This window comes from Mirounga leonina, unplaced genomic scaffold (genome assembly GCF_011800145.1).
Source record: "Mirounga leonina isolate KUSES-001 unplaced genomic scaffold, KU_Mleo_1.0 Mir_127, whole genome shotgun sequence".
NCBI classification, from domain to species: domain Eukaryota; kingdom Metazoa; phylum Chordata; class Mammalia; order Carnivora; family Phocidae; genus Mirounga; species Mirounga leonina.
Genome location: NW_023270316.1, coordinates 11869725 through 11885270, shown reverse-complemented (window position 1 = coordinate 11885270; position 15546 = coordinate 11869725). Strand labels below are relative to the sequence as shown.

General features: G+C 38.8%; 1 protein-coding gene across 2 annotated transcripts in view; it reads left to right on the top strand.

The window, feature by feature from the left end:
* UBAC2 (UBA domain containing 2) overlaps window positions 1–15546 on the top strand; it is a 187980-nt gene that overhangs the window by 104068 nt on the left and 68366 nt on the right. For both annotated transcript variants that reach the window (XM_035003119.1, XM_035003120.1), the window contains 2 exons: window positions 8380–8503; window positions 13696–13743. In XM_035003119.1, the coding sequence (XP_034859010.1) occupies window positions 8380–8503; window positions 13696–13743 (172 nt within the window). The remainder of the gene's footprint in view (window positions 1–8379; window positions 8504–13695; window positions 13744–15546) is intronic.

Below are 15546 nucleotides of genomic sequence, written 5' to 3'. Positions count from 1 at the left end.
TCTATGTAAAAGTATGAGCTTTTAAAATGTTTTAAAGAAAAAAAAGTCAACTGTGATAATTCTGTCTACCTGGAAACTTGATGCAGAGAGTAGTTTACTCATTCTATATCTTAACAGCCTATGAGAAAGAAGCAAAGGTTTCTGTGGTGACTGGGAGAGTGATGTTCTTTTGCACTGTACAGGGACTAGTCAGGTTTTCAGGCAGGAGGCCAACTGACAGAATCTGTGACTGCAGGGACGTGAATGACAGGGGAAGAGTTGGAGGGGACATCTTACAGCTGAAAACCCAGCATCTGTGCATAGAATGGACCTATGCTCTTCACCTTATGGTTCTGGTTGGCTCGGTTTAAACCCAACTATGTAACAGGGCTATCAAAATGCAACTTATATGTAGGCTAAGGGAATAGAAGTATACTGGTCAGAACGAGAGAGGCGATAGTCACACTTAACCCAGGACTGATCTGGCCATTCCCAGTCAGCTCTGGGTGCTGCATTTTACGAAGGGTATAGATGACCAGTGTGACCGGGCTGGTGAGGGTTGTGGTTCCCAGGTCTTAGGAGAAATGAATGAATAAACTGAGAATGTTTAGGCTTGGCAGAGATGTGATCATCATCCTCGTGCATTTGAAAGCCATCTCATAGAAAAGGGTTTAGTTGCGATATTGATCTTCCAGACTCCAGAGAATAGAAAGGAGACCAGTATGAGGAAGTTACCAGAGATAGCTTTCAAATCAAAATATGAAGATAGTTCCCAAAAGTTAGGATCATAAAAGAAATGGAATAGGCTGTTTCTTATTTAGGTGCCTACATAAACTGGTTGACTCTTTTGAGGGATGATACTGAGCGAATTGAATCATTTTGGTAGGAATTTGTAACTCTGACTTCAGACCTTCCACTCCAGGATCTGTCAAAATGGCCAGAGGGGCTTTAGCCCATCAGTGGTATCATTCCCTCTAGAAGGGCACTTGGTTCTTCTCAGCTCTAAAAGGCTGAAGATCTGTAAAGGAACACTGTCAGAAGAGCAACAACACCCAATTCTTTGGGCCTCCTCCTCACTGTCTATAAAATAAAGGTATTTAAGTAAATGATCACCATGATATTTCCTAGTGCAAAAATTCTCAGGGGGAGATAAAGAGATTTTATGATTTGCTGGATAAATATGATAAAATATTCTAGAATTAGTTTATTTAAAACTTAGATTGAAGAATACTTGAAGAAGACACTGTCAAGAAGCGTCTCAATTTGTTGAAAGGACATCCTCATGGTGTGTTTTGGCTTTTAATTTTTGAAATAGTTTTTATTAAGTAAAACATTGTTGTATAATGAAGAACTCACTTAGTTAAAGTGAATGTTCTAGCAAACTGGATCTACCTCCTATTTGGTATTAGAGTGGTCTAGTATGTAAGGAAAAGGCAATGGGGTGATTGTCCTGTGAGATGCTGTGGGGCATAGAGTGTGATCATTGCATAAGCCCACAAACCTTATTTTTCTTGTCTTTGAAAGTTACCAGGATTTCTGTTGTTGTACTATAAAAGTGCAGTCAATGTCCTTTTCTGTAGAAGAGATAAGATGGACATTTGTGACCTGAACTGAGTGTTTTCTAGTATTTTATCCTATCAAGTACAGTTGTAAGTATATAGTAGATACTCAGTAAATATTAGTGACATTAGTTGAAGGAAGGAAGGAGTTATAACCTGTTTTCCTTTTTTCTGTACTTCAGCTTAATATGTTTAAGCCAGACAGGGCTTCCAGAAGTCACAGTATGAAAAGGGTCAGACTGAATTATTGTTGACAGTATAGAGAACAGATGTTGTATCATAAAATAAGGAAAAGAGAAAAACTGGTCAGTGACTAATAACATGATATTTTGTGAAGTCTGTGTGTGTAGAAATAGCAACGGAAATTTCTACAAAACAACCTGTATGTTCATGGTCTGAAATGTGTGCTTTTGTATTATGGGTATATGTGGTCTAGTACTTAGTCATCGTTTAAAACTATATAGTGATGAATAACTTCTAAGGAATTTTTAAACTTCTTTTATTGGTATGTAAGACATGAACTGCGGTCATTAAAATTCCTATCAGTATTTTCTTAGTTTACAATGAAATGTAACCTCAAACAGGAACATGGCCTCAGATTCTCTATTGTAACATCACCCTTTACACGCCCAGGAGTGACCAACTTGTACTTCTTAATGGAAAGAATACACAGCTACACTGTGTTGCTACATGTAAACAGGAGAACTTCTATAAATTAAGTACCTCAAAGAACATGTTCTGTGGTGAGATCTCTCAAGTGCAACCAAAATAGAGTTTTCTTATTATTACCAAGAGACCAGCAGGCCATATTTTGAGTAGGTATATGAAACTGTATGTTTTAATCCCATTAAAGATAATAAAGCAAGACGCATTTTTAAACAAAAGGCAAATTCTGTGTAGTTTGGCATTTTAAAGAGAAATTCATTTATTCAGCAAATATTTTTTAAGCAACTCTTCTGTGCCAGGCATGGTTTTAGAGAGCGGTGATAAAGCAGCAAACAAAACCAACAGAAATCCCAGGCTCCATAGAGTTTCCCTCCAGTCAGAGAAACAGGTGATAAGTAAGTCATGTGGTAGATTAGGAGGTTATAGGTGCTGTGGGGAAAGGAACTAGAGAATTCAGAGTGGGGATGGGTCAGTAAGGTAGGGTAGGGGCTGCACTTAGGAATGAAGCGGCCAAGGAGGGCTTCTCCGAGAAGGAGCTATGTGAGTAAAGACCGGAAGGGTGCACATGTCTCTGGGAAGGCGGCCAGGAGATGCCCGTGCCCTGGGGCACCACATGCCTGCTGGGGCTGGTTCAGCGTGGAGGGAGCAGCCAGAGGGAGTGGCGGGGAGGCCACGTAGTAGAAGACCCAAGTTCAGGGTCCAGGATGCAGGGCCTTTTAGGTCTTTGTAAAGACTTTGGCTTTTACTCTTGGGTGGGGACTCAATGGAGGATTTTAAGTCCAGGAGTGACCAACTTGTACTTCTTAATGGAAAGAATACACAGCTACTTAATCAACTTTGAGTTTCAGTAAGTTGAAATGGAACTAAACAGTTCTTTTGTGTAGTATTTAGAATGGCAGTTTTTTTTTTTTATTTAAATTCAATCAATTAACGTATAGTGTATTGTTAGTTTCAGAGGTAGAGTTCAGTGATTCCTCAGTTGCATGTAACACCCAGTGCTCATTACATCATGTGCCCTCCTTAATGTCCATCACCCAGTTACCCCCCTCCCCTCCAGCAAGAGACCAGCAGGCCATATTCAGTTTCCTATGATTAAGAGTCTCTTATGGTTTCTCTCCCTCTCTGATTTCATCTTGTTTTATTTTTCCCTCTCTTCCCCTATGCTCCTCTGTTGTGTTTCTTAAATTCTGCATATGAATGAAATGACATGAATCTTCCTGTGATTGACTTATTTTATTTAGCATAATACCTCTAGTTCCATCCATGCCGTTGCAAATGGCAAGATTTCATTTTTTGATGGCTGAGTAATATTCCATTTTATATATATATACCACAATTTCTTTATCCATAGAATGGCAGTTTAAATAACTCTCTGTTCATTAAAATTGCTTTGTCAGTTTTTTACAATCAAACATTGAGAGTAAATTATGTGTAAGGATTTACATAGGTATCAGGGGATGCAATGCCAAGTAAAATATTGTGCTTTCTGATAGAATAATCTATTGGGAGACTTTTTAAAAAATATTTATTTATTTGAGAGAGAGCTGGGGGAGGGCCAGAGGGAAAGAATCTCAAACAGACTCCCCGCTGAGCATGGAGCCCTACGTAGGGCTTGATCTCACCACCCATGAGATCATGACCTGAGCCAAAATCACAAGTTGTGTCAACTGACTGAGCCACCCAGACACTCCTCTAATGGGAGACTTTTAAAAACCTTATAGTTAGTTAAAATGTGACCATAAAAATAAGCTCAAAATGGATTAGACTTATATGTGAGGACTGAAACTATAAAACTCCTAGAAGAAGACATAGGCAGTAATCTCTTTGACGTTGGCTATAGAAACATTTTTCTAGATATGTCTCTTCAGGCAAGGGAAACAAAAGCAAAAATAAACTATTGGGACTACGCCAAAATAAAGAGCTTTTGCACAGTGAAAGAACCATCAACAAAGCAACAAGGTAGCCTACTGAATGGGAGAAGATATTGCAAATGATTTATCTGTTAAAGGGTTAATATCCAAAAAACATAAAGAACTTCTATATCACAACACCAAAAAACCCTCAAATAATTTGATTAAAAAAATGGACAGAGGATCTAAACAGACATTTTTCCAAAGAAGACACACAGATAGCCAAAGACACATGAAAAGATGCTCAGTTGTCAGGGACTTGCAAATCAAAACCACAGTAAGATATCATCTTACATCTGTCAGAATGACTACAATAAAAAAGATAAGAAATAACAAGTGTTGGCAAGGATGTGGAAAAAAAAAAAATCCTTGTGCACTGTTGGTGGGAATGCAAATTGGTGCAGCCACTGTGGAAAACAGTATGGAGGTTCCCTAAAAAATTAGAAATAGAATTACTATGATCCATTAATTCCACTGCTGGGTACTTACCCAAAGAAAATGAAAATACTAATTCAAAAATAGAAATGCACCCCTTATGTTTATTGCAGCAGTATTTGTAATAGCGAAGATATGGAAGCAACCCAAGTGTCCACTGATAGATGAATGGATAAAGATGTTGCATACACACACACACACACACACAGAGGAATATTAGCCATGAAAAAAGAATGAATTCTTACCATTTGCAATGACATGGATGGACCTAGAGGGGAAAATGCTAAGTGAAATAAGTCAGAGAAAGACAAATACCATATGATTTTACTCATATGCAAAATTAAAGAAACAAAACAAATGAACAAAGAAAACAAAAGACCAATGAAAAATGAGATTCTCACTTTTTTTACTTCTAAAAGCATATTTAATCAGCTATTATGAAATAGATAATGCTTGCAACCTGTACATGATATTTTCCAACATCTAACTGAACATAATAAAAAAGTTAAAAATTTAAAAAAAATTAAATAAATTACCAACATCATCTTTCAGAAATGAAGATTAAATAAGGATATTTTAAGGGGGAATAAAAAAGAAATGACTTTCAGATAATTGATGGACAGATGTTGGAAAAAGAGACTCTTAAATACAGAGAACAAACAAGTAGGTTGCCATAGGGGAGATGGGTGTAGGGATGGGTGAAATAGGTAAGAGGATTAAGAGTACATTTATTGTGTGTGAAGGTAGAGATAAAAATGGAAGGACCAATTGAATATCTATTTAAAGAGTATTTAGAGCACCAGATTGCCTCCTTGCCTCAGATCAGTAGATGGCTGCCATGTCTGTTCTCACCCCAGCAGAAGTCTGGGGTTTAATTCTGTGGAGAGGTCTCTGGACTGCAGGATACTAGGCACAACCCTAACCTCTAACCCCTGACCCTAACCCTAATACCATCCCTAACCATAAGCCTTTGGAGAAGTCTCCAAACTGCAGGATACCAGGCACACACCCTAACCACTAACCCTAACCCTAACCACACCCTAGAGCTGAGAAAGTGACTTCCAGAACAAACCATAAGAAAAACCGAGAAGCAACCTAGTTATCCTGGAGAAGCACCAAAACAGTTGAGAATTGGTAGTATATCTGAAAATGGGTGTGAAGGTAGACATGAAAACAGAGGACCAATTGAATATCTATTTAAAGAGTATGTAGAGCCCCAAATCCTTTCCTTGCCTCAACTGGTGGATGGATACCATGTCTATTCTTACCCCAGCAGAAGTCTGGGGTTTTATTCTCTGGAGAGGTCTCTGAACTGCAGGATACCAGGCACAACCCCTAACCTCAAACCCTGTCCCTAATGCTATCCCTAATACTAACACTAATTCTGATCCTCTGGAGAGGCCTCTGAACTGTACGATACCAAGCATATACCTTAATCCTAACTCTAACCCTAACCCTAGAAAAAACAAGAGTACATTTATTGTGATGAGCACTGAGTAATGTACAGAAGTGTTGAATCAATATATTGTACACCTGAAACTAATATAACACTATATGTTAATACTACTTCAATTAAAAATAAATAACAAAAGGGGCACCTGGGTGGCTCAGTTGGTTAAGTGTCTGCCTTCAGCTCAGGTCATGATCTCAGGGTTCTGGGATCAAGTTCCACATCGGGCTCTCTGCTCAGAGGGGAGCCTGCTTCTCCTTCTCCCTCTGCTTGCTGCTCTGCCAACTTGTACTTTCTCTATCAAATAAATGAATAAAATCTTAAAAAAAAAAAAAAAAAGATGAGAATTATAGCCACTAGGCTCTATTCATAAGTACTATCCCATTTTGGGAAAAAAAAAAAAAAAACCTGATCATACAACTCTTCAAGAATAAGGATTATTTTATTGCCCCAAATTAAATGAGCTCCCATGCTGGGCCAAGCCCTGTGGTGCATGCTGGAGGACCCAAGAGGATGCATTTCCTTCCCTGCCATGGTAGGGCCAACTGAGTGAGGCATTTGAGACCGAGCCACTGTGCTGTGTACGTACCTCGGCTGCCATGTCCCTGTCATCCTTCTTGCAAGACTGAGAAAGATTGCATCTTACATCTCTGGGTCTCCTCCAGTCCTTACCCAGTGTCTGGCACCTACGTGTTCGCCAATTGGGGTTTTCCCTATTCTAGTATTTGCTGCATTCTTACTGATGCCTATTGATGCTGCTGCCATTTTTCACATTTGCAGTGTATGTTTGCTTTCGTTTGTTTTTAGAAGCAGAATTGAGAAGACAGTGAGTGATTTTTTAATAACATGATCTCTATCGAAGAAGGGAAAACTTGGCACAAAAGGGTCTTGTGTTTCCACAAAAATGGTAGTAAGAACATTTCTTGCATTTTGCATTTTCTTATGGTAAAGATGTACTAGTGCCACTCACCAAAAAGAAAAAAAAAAAAGGAAAATAAAAGGTAGAGTCGTGAAGCCGAGTGTCTAATGAAGAATCGGTGCGAGTGTGTGTCCAGATGATTCTCCTCATTGCTGTTGCCTACCTAGTCATGGCGGGAATGTGCGTGTGCAGTCCTGGAGCTAGTTTCTTGAGATTGGACGTAGATGGAGCTCCTGAACCTGGGCTACCACCTCACACCCAGTGCCCAGGGACTCACCGAGTCACTGCAACAGTGAGACTGGGGTGGTTTTAGAGCAAAGAAGGGAGCTTCTGGCCACCCAGAGGAGCTGGAGTAATCCCTGTGGGACAGAACTGAGCTGTCCTACACCGCAGATATTTCCTAAGCAGAAAAGTAGGAAGGACATTTCTGTTGGAAGAATAACTTGTGTCAGTGAATAGTTAAAAGTCTAATATGCCCAGGGAGCGTCTTAGGGGGTTAAGGTGGGGGGAGGGACAGACAGGTCAGAGGAAGGGGGCCGAGGACAGGTATGGGAAGCTACACTAATAAGAAAGAATTGGAGGGCTTTGCTATTTCATGTTCATATTTACATTTCCTCTTTGGATCCGGGGAGCCTGTGGAAGGATGGGTTTTAAACAGGCATGTGACATGATCAGAGTTGTGTTTTGTGTGTCAACAGTGTTAAAAGACAGATTAGAAAGAAACAAGACTTTAATGAGAAAGACACTTGTGACTTTTGGATATGTCAAGTTGAAGGTATCAAACTGAGTTTCATCACGAGGGGAGGGACAGGCAGACAGTTTGGGAACTCACTTCAATTTCATAATTGATGCCGGAGAAGGGCTTGTGATGATGCAAGGAGACACCGGAGCAAGAAGAAGAGCCTCTAGTGGAGCCTCGGAGAGGGTAGAAGACGAGTGGCAGGAGAAATCTGGGGGACCAGCAAGAACAGGCTTTAAGGCAGGGGGAAGAAGGGGTTTGAGGACGGGAAGGCAGGGGTGGTAAGGGTATCAAATGCTATGGTGATACAGTTGGACAGTGGGAGATGAGCCTTTGGGATGTGACCATGGTGAATGATGTATGTTGCTTTTGTCACAGTCTCTTTCATTAGATTTAAGTCATTCATGGAAAGAAAACATAGCAGCAACTTTAGATTTTCTCACAGTGCCTGACAATTTATTAGTAGTTGCTGAACCACTTTGCAATCATTTTAGGAGCGTCAATAAGTATTAGATAATTCGAGTTTTCATAAAAATTTTATCTATAAGTACAAATTATTTCCAATGTGATGCACATATAGAAACCAACTTATATATCTGAGACCATGCTTTCAGACAGAAATAAAATTATAAGCAGTGTTACTTCAATAATATATATTTGCTATTGGTATTTTAAATTGAGTATAATACTATAGTGATTTTTTTTTTTATTTATTTGCATAGCCTGGCACCTGTGTTTGCTCTCTTTGTACCATTTTATTGCTCCATACCAAGAATCCAAGTGGCACAAATTCTGGGCCCGTTGTCCATCACAAACAAGACATTGATTTATATATTGGGACTGCAGGTACAGTATGGATTTTTATGTTCACGTTTCTTTAACCAGATCTTTTTTTTGGGGGGGGGGGCTCTCTTTCTCATTTGATCTCCTTGAAAGCAATGGTTTTTTCCCCATAAGTTTGGCTTTATGATCTATATCAAATGTTCAAAGGAAGTGTTACAGAACAAGAACATCAAGGTATATAAAGTACTAGAATACTTTCATAGTCTTTAGAAATCTGATAAGAGCTTTCACTGTAATTTGTCTCAGTGGAAAATATTTTAATTGCATTGTGCAATTCTGTGTAAGTACTTTTTAAAAAATCACAGTATGAAGTAGAAACAAATGGGAACAGTTGAAAGGTAGAAAGTGGAAAATCACTGTCAAGATTAATTTATTGAGTACAGTGTCACAAATAAAGCTCTGACGAAGAGAGCAGGTAAGCCTGATCCACTCTGTCATTCCTGTGCTGCATGGCACATGGGCACCCTCACCCTTTACTGGATGGTTTGATACGAAGACCGTTAAGAGTTCTTACTGTTTGACGTAAATTGAAAAAGGTTGTGTTCCAATCAGAGGGGTAGACAAACCATGAGAGACGATGGACTCTGAAAAACAAACTGAGGGTTCTAGAGGGGAGGGGGGTGGGAGGATGGGTTAGCCTGGTGGTGGGTATTGAGAAGGGCACATTCTGCATGGAGCACTGGGTGTTATGCACAAACAATGAATCGTGGAACACTTCATCTAAAACTAATGATGTAATGTATGGGGATTAACAGAAGAATAAAAAAAAAAAAAAAGAATATATGTGCTCTAAAAAAAAAAAAAAAGAAAGAAAAAGGTTGTGTTCACCAGTACCCAGTGCCATTGACCTATCTCTGCTGGGTTCCAGGCCAAGTGACAGGAGATACATGATTTTCATTTTCTACCTGTAATACTTGTCACTTTCCTTTCACTCTCAGAGCTTTTGATGTGAACTTCTATTCTGTCGTTTGCTGTGGTACCATGTGTAGCTTGGCCTTTTGATCCACTGTCAATACTCATAACATTCCTTATCCCACACATATCAAACCGGATACTAGGGTCTCTGTCAAATACCCTCCTCCCTCCCCTTTTAACCTTTGGTATTTCCTCCAATTTGTCTCGTGTGCTGTCAGGTGTTATCAATGGCTCATCTGGGGTGGGTGTTTCCTCGCCACTTTACAGCTGTGTTTCATGCAATGTTTATTCTTCATCTCTCAACCTGCATGCCGTTAACTCTCCCTTATCCTTCCTAGTGTTCATATCACCTAATAGCCCCTTTCTGCAGTTTATTCTTATTACTAGGATTTGCTGTGGCATGTTTACTTTTTAAAAAGGTGTTACAGCAGAAGGCAGAATGCAGCGGTAGAAGAATCCTCTGGACGGGGGGCAGGACACCCAAGTTCTAGTTCTAGCGTGGCGCCCACTAGGCTGGGACTTGGGTCAAGTTATGGAAGGCCCCTGAGCCTCATGTTGACCCTATAGTTCCTTCCAGCTCTAAAGTTACAGAGCTTTAGAGGATGAAAAGTGTTGTTTTATTAATTATGACATAGGAATTCAGTGGAGCATTGTGGAAAATCTTTGGCGCCAAGTAGATTTTGGTTTGATAACTTGCTCTGGTAGTTATTTGCTTTGTTACTTTTCTGAGCTCCCATTTGCCCATCTATAAAGTGATAATAATAATGTGTATCTTACAAGGTCATTTGAAGGGTTAGAGATAATAGTGTTGGTTGTTTAGGATAAGCCCAACAGAGAGTAAGAACTAAGTCAGTTGGTTCTTATTATTAATTAATAATTTATGTCTCTATAGCTGCCCCTATTGGTTTTTCTGAGATTATGAATATTATTTATTTATTACTTATCAATTTATTAATTATTTACTGGTGAGGTAGAAGCTGGTATCAGAAAGTGGAGGTGGAGATGCCTCATTGGCTTCTTGATAACATCTAAAGTCCTTAGCCTGAATGGCACTCAGGGTTCTTTTTGCCTATCTAGGACCTACTCCCAACCCTCCCCACCTTGAAGTGAATGTGAACCCCATATTCTCAAAGTTTCTCTTCTTTCCCCACCTCCCTCCTCCCTGGACCTTCATGCATGTTTCTGTGCGTTTCTGCTCCTGCATAACAACTTTGTGAAGCCAGGGACATTGGATGAATGAATGAATGAATGAATCAGGGAGGGAATGAGTGAATGATTGAATTATTTTAATCATTATCAGAGGAACAAAAATGTTTGTGAAGGTATCACATGGCTTGAGAGACAGTCATGGAATGCCCTGTGCTAGGGGCTGTGGAAGATGAAATGAGAGGTAGCACCTGTCCTCAAGGAGCCCAGCAGTGAGAAAAAAACATACACACTGTTAAAGCATGAGCAGACACAGTTGGGACCAAGTGTGCAATAAGGTGAGGGACTTAAGAGTCCAAAGGAAATAATTTTTTATTGAAGAAATTAATGATATGCTCTTCCTCCTTGTGTAGGAAACATGGAGGTCATGAGCACTGGGCTGTGGAGCCAGACCACTTGGGTACACTCCCAGCTCCATCACCCGCCAGCTCTCTGATCGTGAGCAAATTGCTTAACCTCTTAGTTTTCTGGCTAAAATAGAGTTCATAATAGAACTTACTTTGTAGGGGGTTTAGGAGGATTCCGTAAGTTCAATATATGAAAAGCGTTAAGATCACTGCTTGCTTGGCGTATAGTAAGTGTTAGGAAAGTGTTAGCTGAAAACAAACAAAAACAAAACAAAACAACAAAAAGAAAGTGTTAGCTATTTTATTATTCCTTGTATTTTTAGAATAAGACTACAGAAAACTATTTTTCCACATAATTCTCATCCTTGTTATTTTCAGAGTCGTTTATACTCAACAAGCATCCATGCTAGATAAAAGGATTGATTTTTTTATTTAAATTCAATTGATTAACATATAGTGTATTATTAGTTTCAGAGGTAGAGTTCAGTGATTCATCAGATGTATGTAACACCCAGTGCTCATTACATCACATTCCCTCCTTAATGCCCATCACCCTTTTATCCCATCCCTCCACCCCCTTCCCTCCAGCAACCCTCAGTTTGTTTCTTACGGTTAATAGTGTCTTATGATTTGTCTCACTGTCCAATTATGTCTTGTTTTATTTTTCCCTCCCTTCCTTTATGCTCTCTGTTTTGTTTCTTGAATTCCACAAATGAGTGAAATCATATAATTGTCTTTCTGTGATTGATTTATTTTGCTTAGTATAATACCCTCTATAGTTCCATCCACGTCATTGCATATGGCAAGATTTCATTTTTTTGCAAATGGCATATCAGATAAAGGGCTAGTATCCAAAATCTATAAAGAACTTATCAAACTCAACACCCAAAGAACAAATAATCATACACACACACACACACACACACACACTATGGAATATTATGCAGCCATCAAAAAATGAAATCTTGCCATTTGCAATGATGTGGATGGAACTAGAGGGTACTACGCTAAGCGAAATAAGTCAACCAGAGAAAGACAAATACCATATGATTTCACTGATATGTGGAATTTGAGGAACAAGTCAGAGGATCACAGGGGAAGAGAGGAAAAAATGAAACAAGACAAAACCAGAGAGGGAGACAAACCATAAGAGACTCTTAATCTCAGCAAACAAACTGAGGGTTGCTGGAGTGGAGGGTGGTGGGAGGGATGGGGTGGCTGGGCGATGGGCACTGGGGAGGGTGTGTGTTGTGGTGAGCGCTGTGAATTGTGTAAGACTGATGAATCACAGACCTGTACCCCTGAAACAAATGATACATTATATGTTAATAATAGTAATAAAAGATTTCATTTTTTGACAGCTGAGTAATATTCCATTGTGTGTGTGTGTGTGTATATATATATATATATATATATACACACACACACACACCACATCTTCTTTAAAAAAGATTAAATTTTAGATCAAGGGATTAAATTTAAATTTGCCACCAGTGCTCCTTTCTACATGAGGTAGCACTAAGAACAAAATTTGTTAGCCTCCTTTTTACCTGTGCTTTGTCATCTCTTACCTTTGTATCTGCCTTCTTTTTTTTTTTTTTTTAAAGATTTTTTATTTATTTATTTGAGAGAGAGAGAATGAGAGACAGAGAGCATGAGAGGGAGGAGGGTCAGAGGGAGAAGCAGACTCCCTGCTGAGCAGGGAGCCCGATGCGGGACTCGATCCAGGGACTCCAGGATCATGACCTGAGCCGAAGGCAGTCGCTCAACCAACTGAGCCACCCAGGTGCCCTGTATCTGCCTTCTTTTTACGGATCTTTTTTTATGTATCCTTGATAAATGTGCAGAACTTTGAGGTTTTCATCTAGCATAGTATCTGCAGTTAACCTCTGGTCCTGCTTCTTTCTATAGGAGCAGAGTCCTTATACTCCCGATCTAAAGATCTAAATATAAATAGACAGTAGGCTCTAGATCTTTTCTTTCTTTCAGGAACACTTTGAATGTCTTATAGCCTTTTTTTTTTTTTTTTTTTTTTTTTTACCCTAAGCACAAGTCTCATATGTAAATGATTTAGAAAACAAAGGGAGAGATTTTATGAAACCTAATTACTTCTGCATTAATTAACTTTGATATCATTACTTAGTTTGCTAAGTAACTGAATTAGTGAACTTCTCTGAGTACACTGGAATGAGAGTAACAACAGTTAAGCAGAATAGCACTGGACATGGCCCTGCAAGGTTGCAGAAGTCTGCTTAGCTAAATTTAGAGTCACAGTGATGAGAAATTAAAATGAGAGAATTATATAAACTACTGTTACTTGTCATTGCTCAACACCAAGCATGGGACAGTGACTGCATATTTTGTATGTTGTTGATTGTAATAATTTCTTTGTATGTGGTATTTTACTTTGTTTAAATCAATTAATGTCCATTTGTAAAGAAGAATATGCTTGAATTTCACTTATTTTTCTTTGCACAGGAGTGGGCCAGGTTCAACCAGTCTATTTTCAGCTATGGAAAGGCTGAGAGCTTGATTAAAAAAAGAAAAAAATAATATATTATTTTCTTTTGGGTGACAGAATTGATATTAATTAATTTTGTCCTTGTTTATATTAGATATATAATTAATACTTCAATGGTTATCACTGTAGTTATATAAAACAAAAGTATGCTGTGACTGGTGGTTGAATTTCATTTTTAGTTGCTTTTTTTTTTTTTTCTTTTATAGCTTTTCACCTCTGGTTCCTACATCTGGATTGTAGCCATAAGTGGACTTGTAAGTGTGATTTCCCCTCCCCCTACTCTCTCTCTTTTCTGAAGCAACTTTAGGAAAAATGTCATGTTTGGATTTGGGTCACATTCAGTTGTCTCCAACTTTCTTTTAACCATCTCAGTTCTATCTCAGTGCTACTCCTTTATTAATGCAAAGTTTGTCTCAGTTTTCAAGGTAATTTTAATGAAAGTTTTAGCTGAGTTTCTTGTCAGTGTTTTTAAAAATTACCTTAATAGTCGAACTCATGGTAAGAAAAAAATGACCAAAAAAAATGAAGTTGGATTTACTAAAAATAACGAGAGATGTTCTACTTGTTTTGTAAAGAGACATTGTCATGCAAGGGGAAAAATAAGGCAAAATGGAAAGTCAGGTGGACTGGAACTGGCAGGAGAATCATCGGGTGTGTGGCCAGGGAAGGCAGCAGGGATGAACTGAAGGGCTGGGCAGCATCTTCACCCGTGTGCTAGAATGTCTTCATCCCACCCATCCCCCCACTGCTCTTTTAAGTTTAATTTAATTTAATTATTATAAGCATTTGTGTTAAACTCTAATGAGTGTATGAGATATTTGAAAAGAAATCTAGAACATGAAGTTGAGCTTTTTCATTTATGACTTAAATTTGCACTCCCAAATTTATATAAAAATACGTTTATAATTAGTGTGTATGGAATATAGTTGTAATTTCTTCCTTGGGAAAGACTAAGAAAATTGCAGAAGGGATTCATGGTGTTGTGTATAATCTCCCAGGGGAAGGATTTGGAAATAACTGTACCCTCCCCTGCAGACATTGTGAGTGAGTTACCATGATTTATTCTTGCTTCCTGGTGAGTGGGATTGGGACCCCTGTATCGTTAGTTTAGGCCTGCTCACTTCTCTCCTTCCTTTATGTGCTCTGTGTAGTTTCTTTTCTGTGTTCATTCTTTTCGTATACAACTTAGTCCTTCATTCCCCAAGCTGCCAGTCCACATTCTGATCAGATACCTGATTGGCCTTCAGGACCACAGAGCTGACCTCCGTTATGTGGTCTTCACACTATGCAAGCCACTTGGTGTTCCTAAGACTTTGTAGTGACTTGGTGACAGTGTGGGGTCAGATCGAGTCTGTGGGGCACTGTCACCAGGCTCTCCCCAGCCTAATCTCCTCCCACTTCAGCTGCCAGCTTGATTAACAGCTACTTCACTAAATAGATAGCTCATTGCTTTCATAATGAGAGCAGTATGACTGTCTACTATTTCTCTCATGATACCTTTTGTTTCCCTTAGCAATGAATGGTCTTGAGCCCCATTTTGGATATTTTCCTAAAGCATTCAAGAATTTGAGAAGTACCGGACTATATTTCACTGTGTTCATTTATTGTTGATTGATTGGCTGTTATTATCCAAACCCTTCTTTAATAATTCATGTGACATTTGTTTTAAGACATTTCATTTTATTTCTCTATTTTCAGACTCCTGGTTGTAAATTAAGTGCTTGCTATCACCTTAGAAAGTTTCATTTTGTGACATTCAATGCTCTAGAATTGGAGGTTGCATTTTTTTCATCTCTTTGTAGTCTTTTTAAAATCTAAAATATGCATGTTGTGGTCACATTATTTTCCAGTACACATGCTTAACAGGTAGGTGCTTGTTTAAATTTTTTTTTTTTTGCTTTTTTTTTTAATTTATTTTTATTCTTCTGTTAATCCCCATACATTACATCATTAGTTTTAGATGAAGTATTCCATGATTCATTGTTTGTGCACAACACCCCGTGCTCCATGCAGAATGTGCCCTCCTCAATACCCACCACCAGGCCAACCCATCCTCC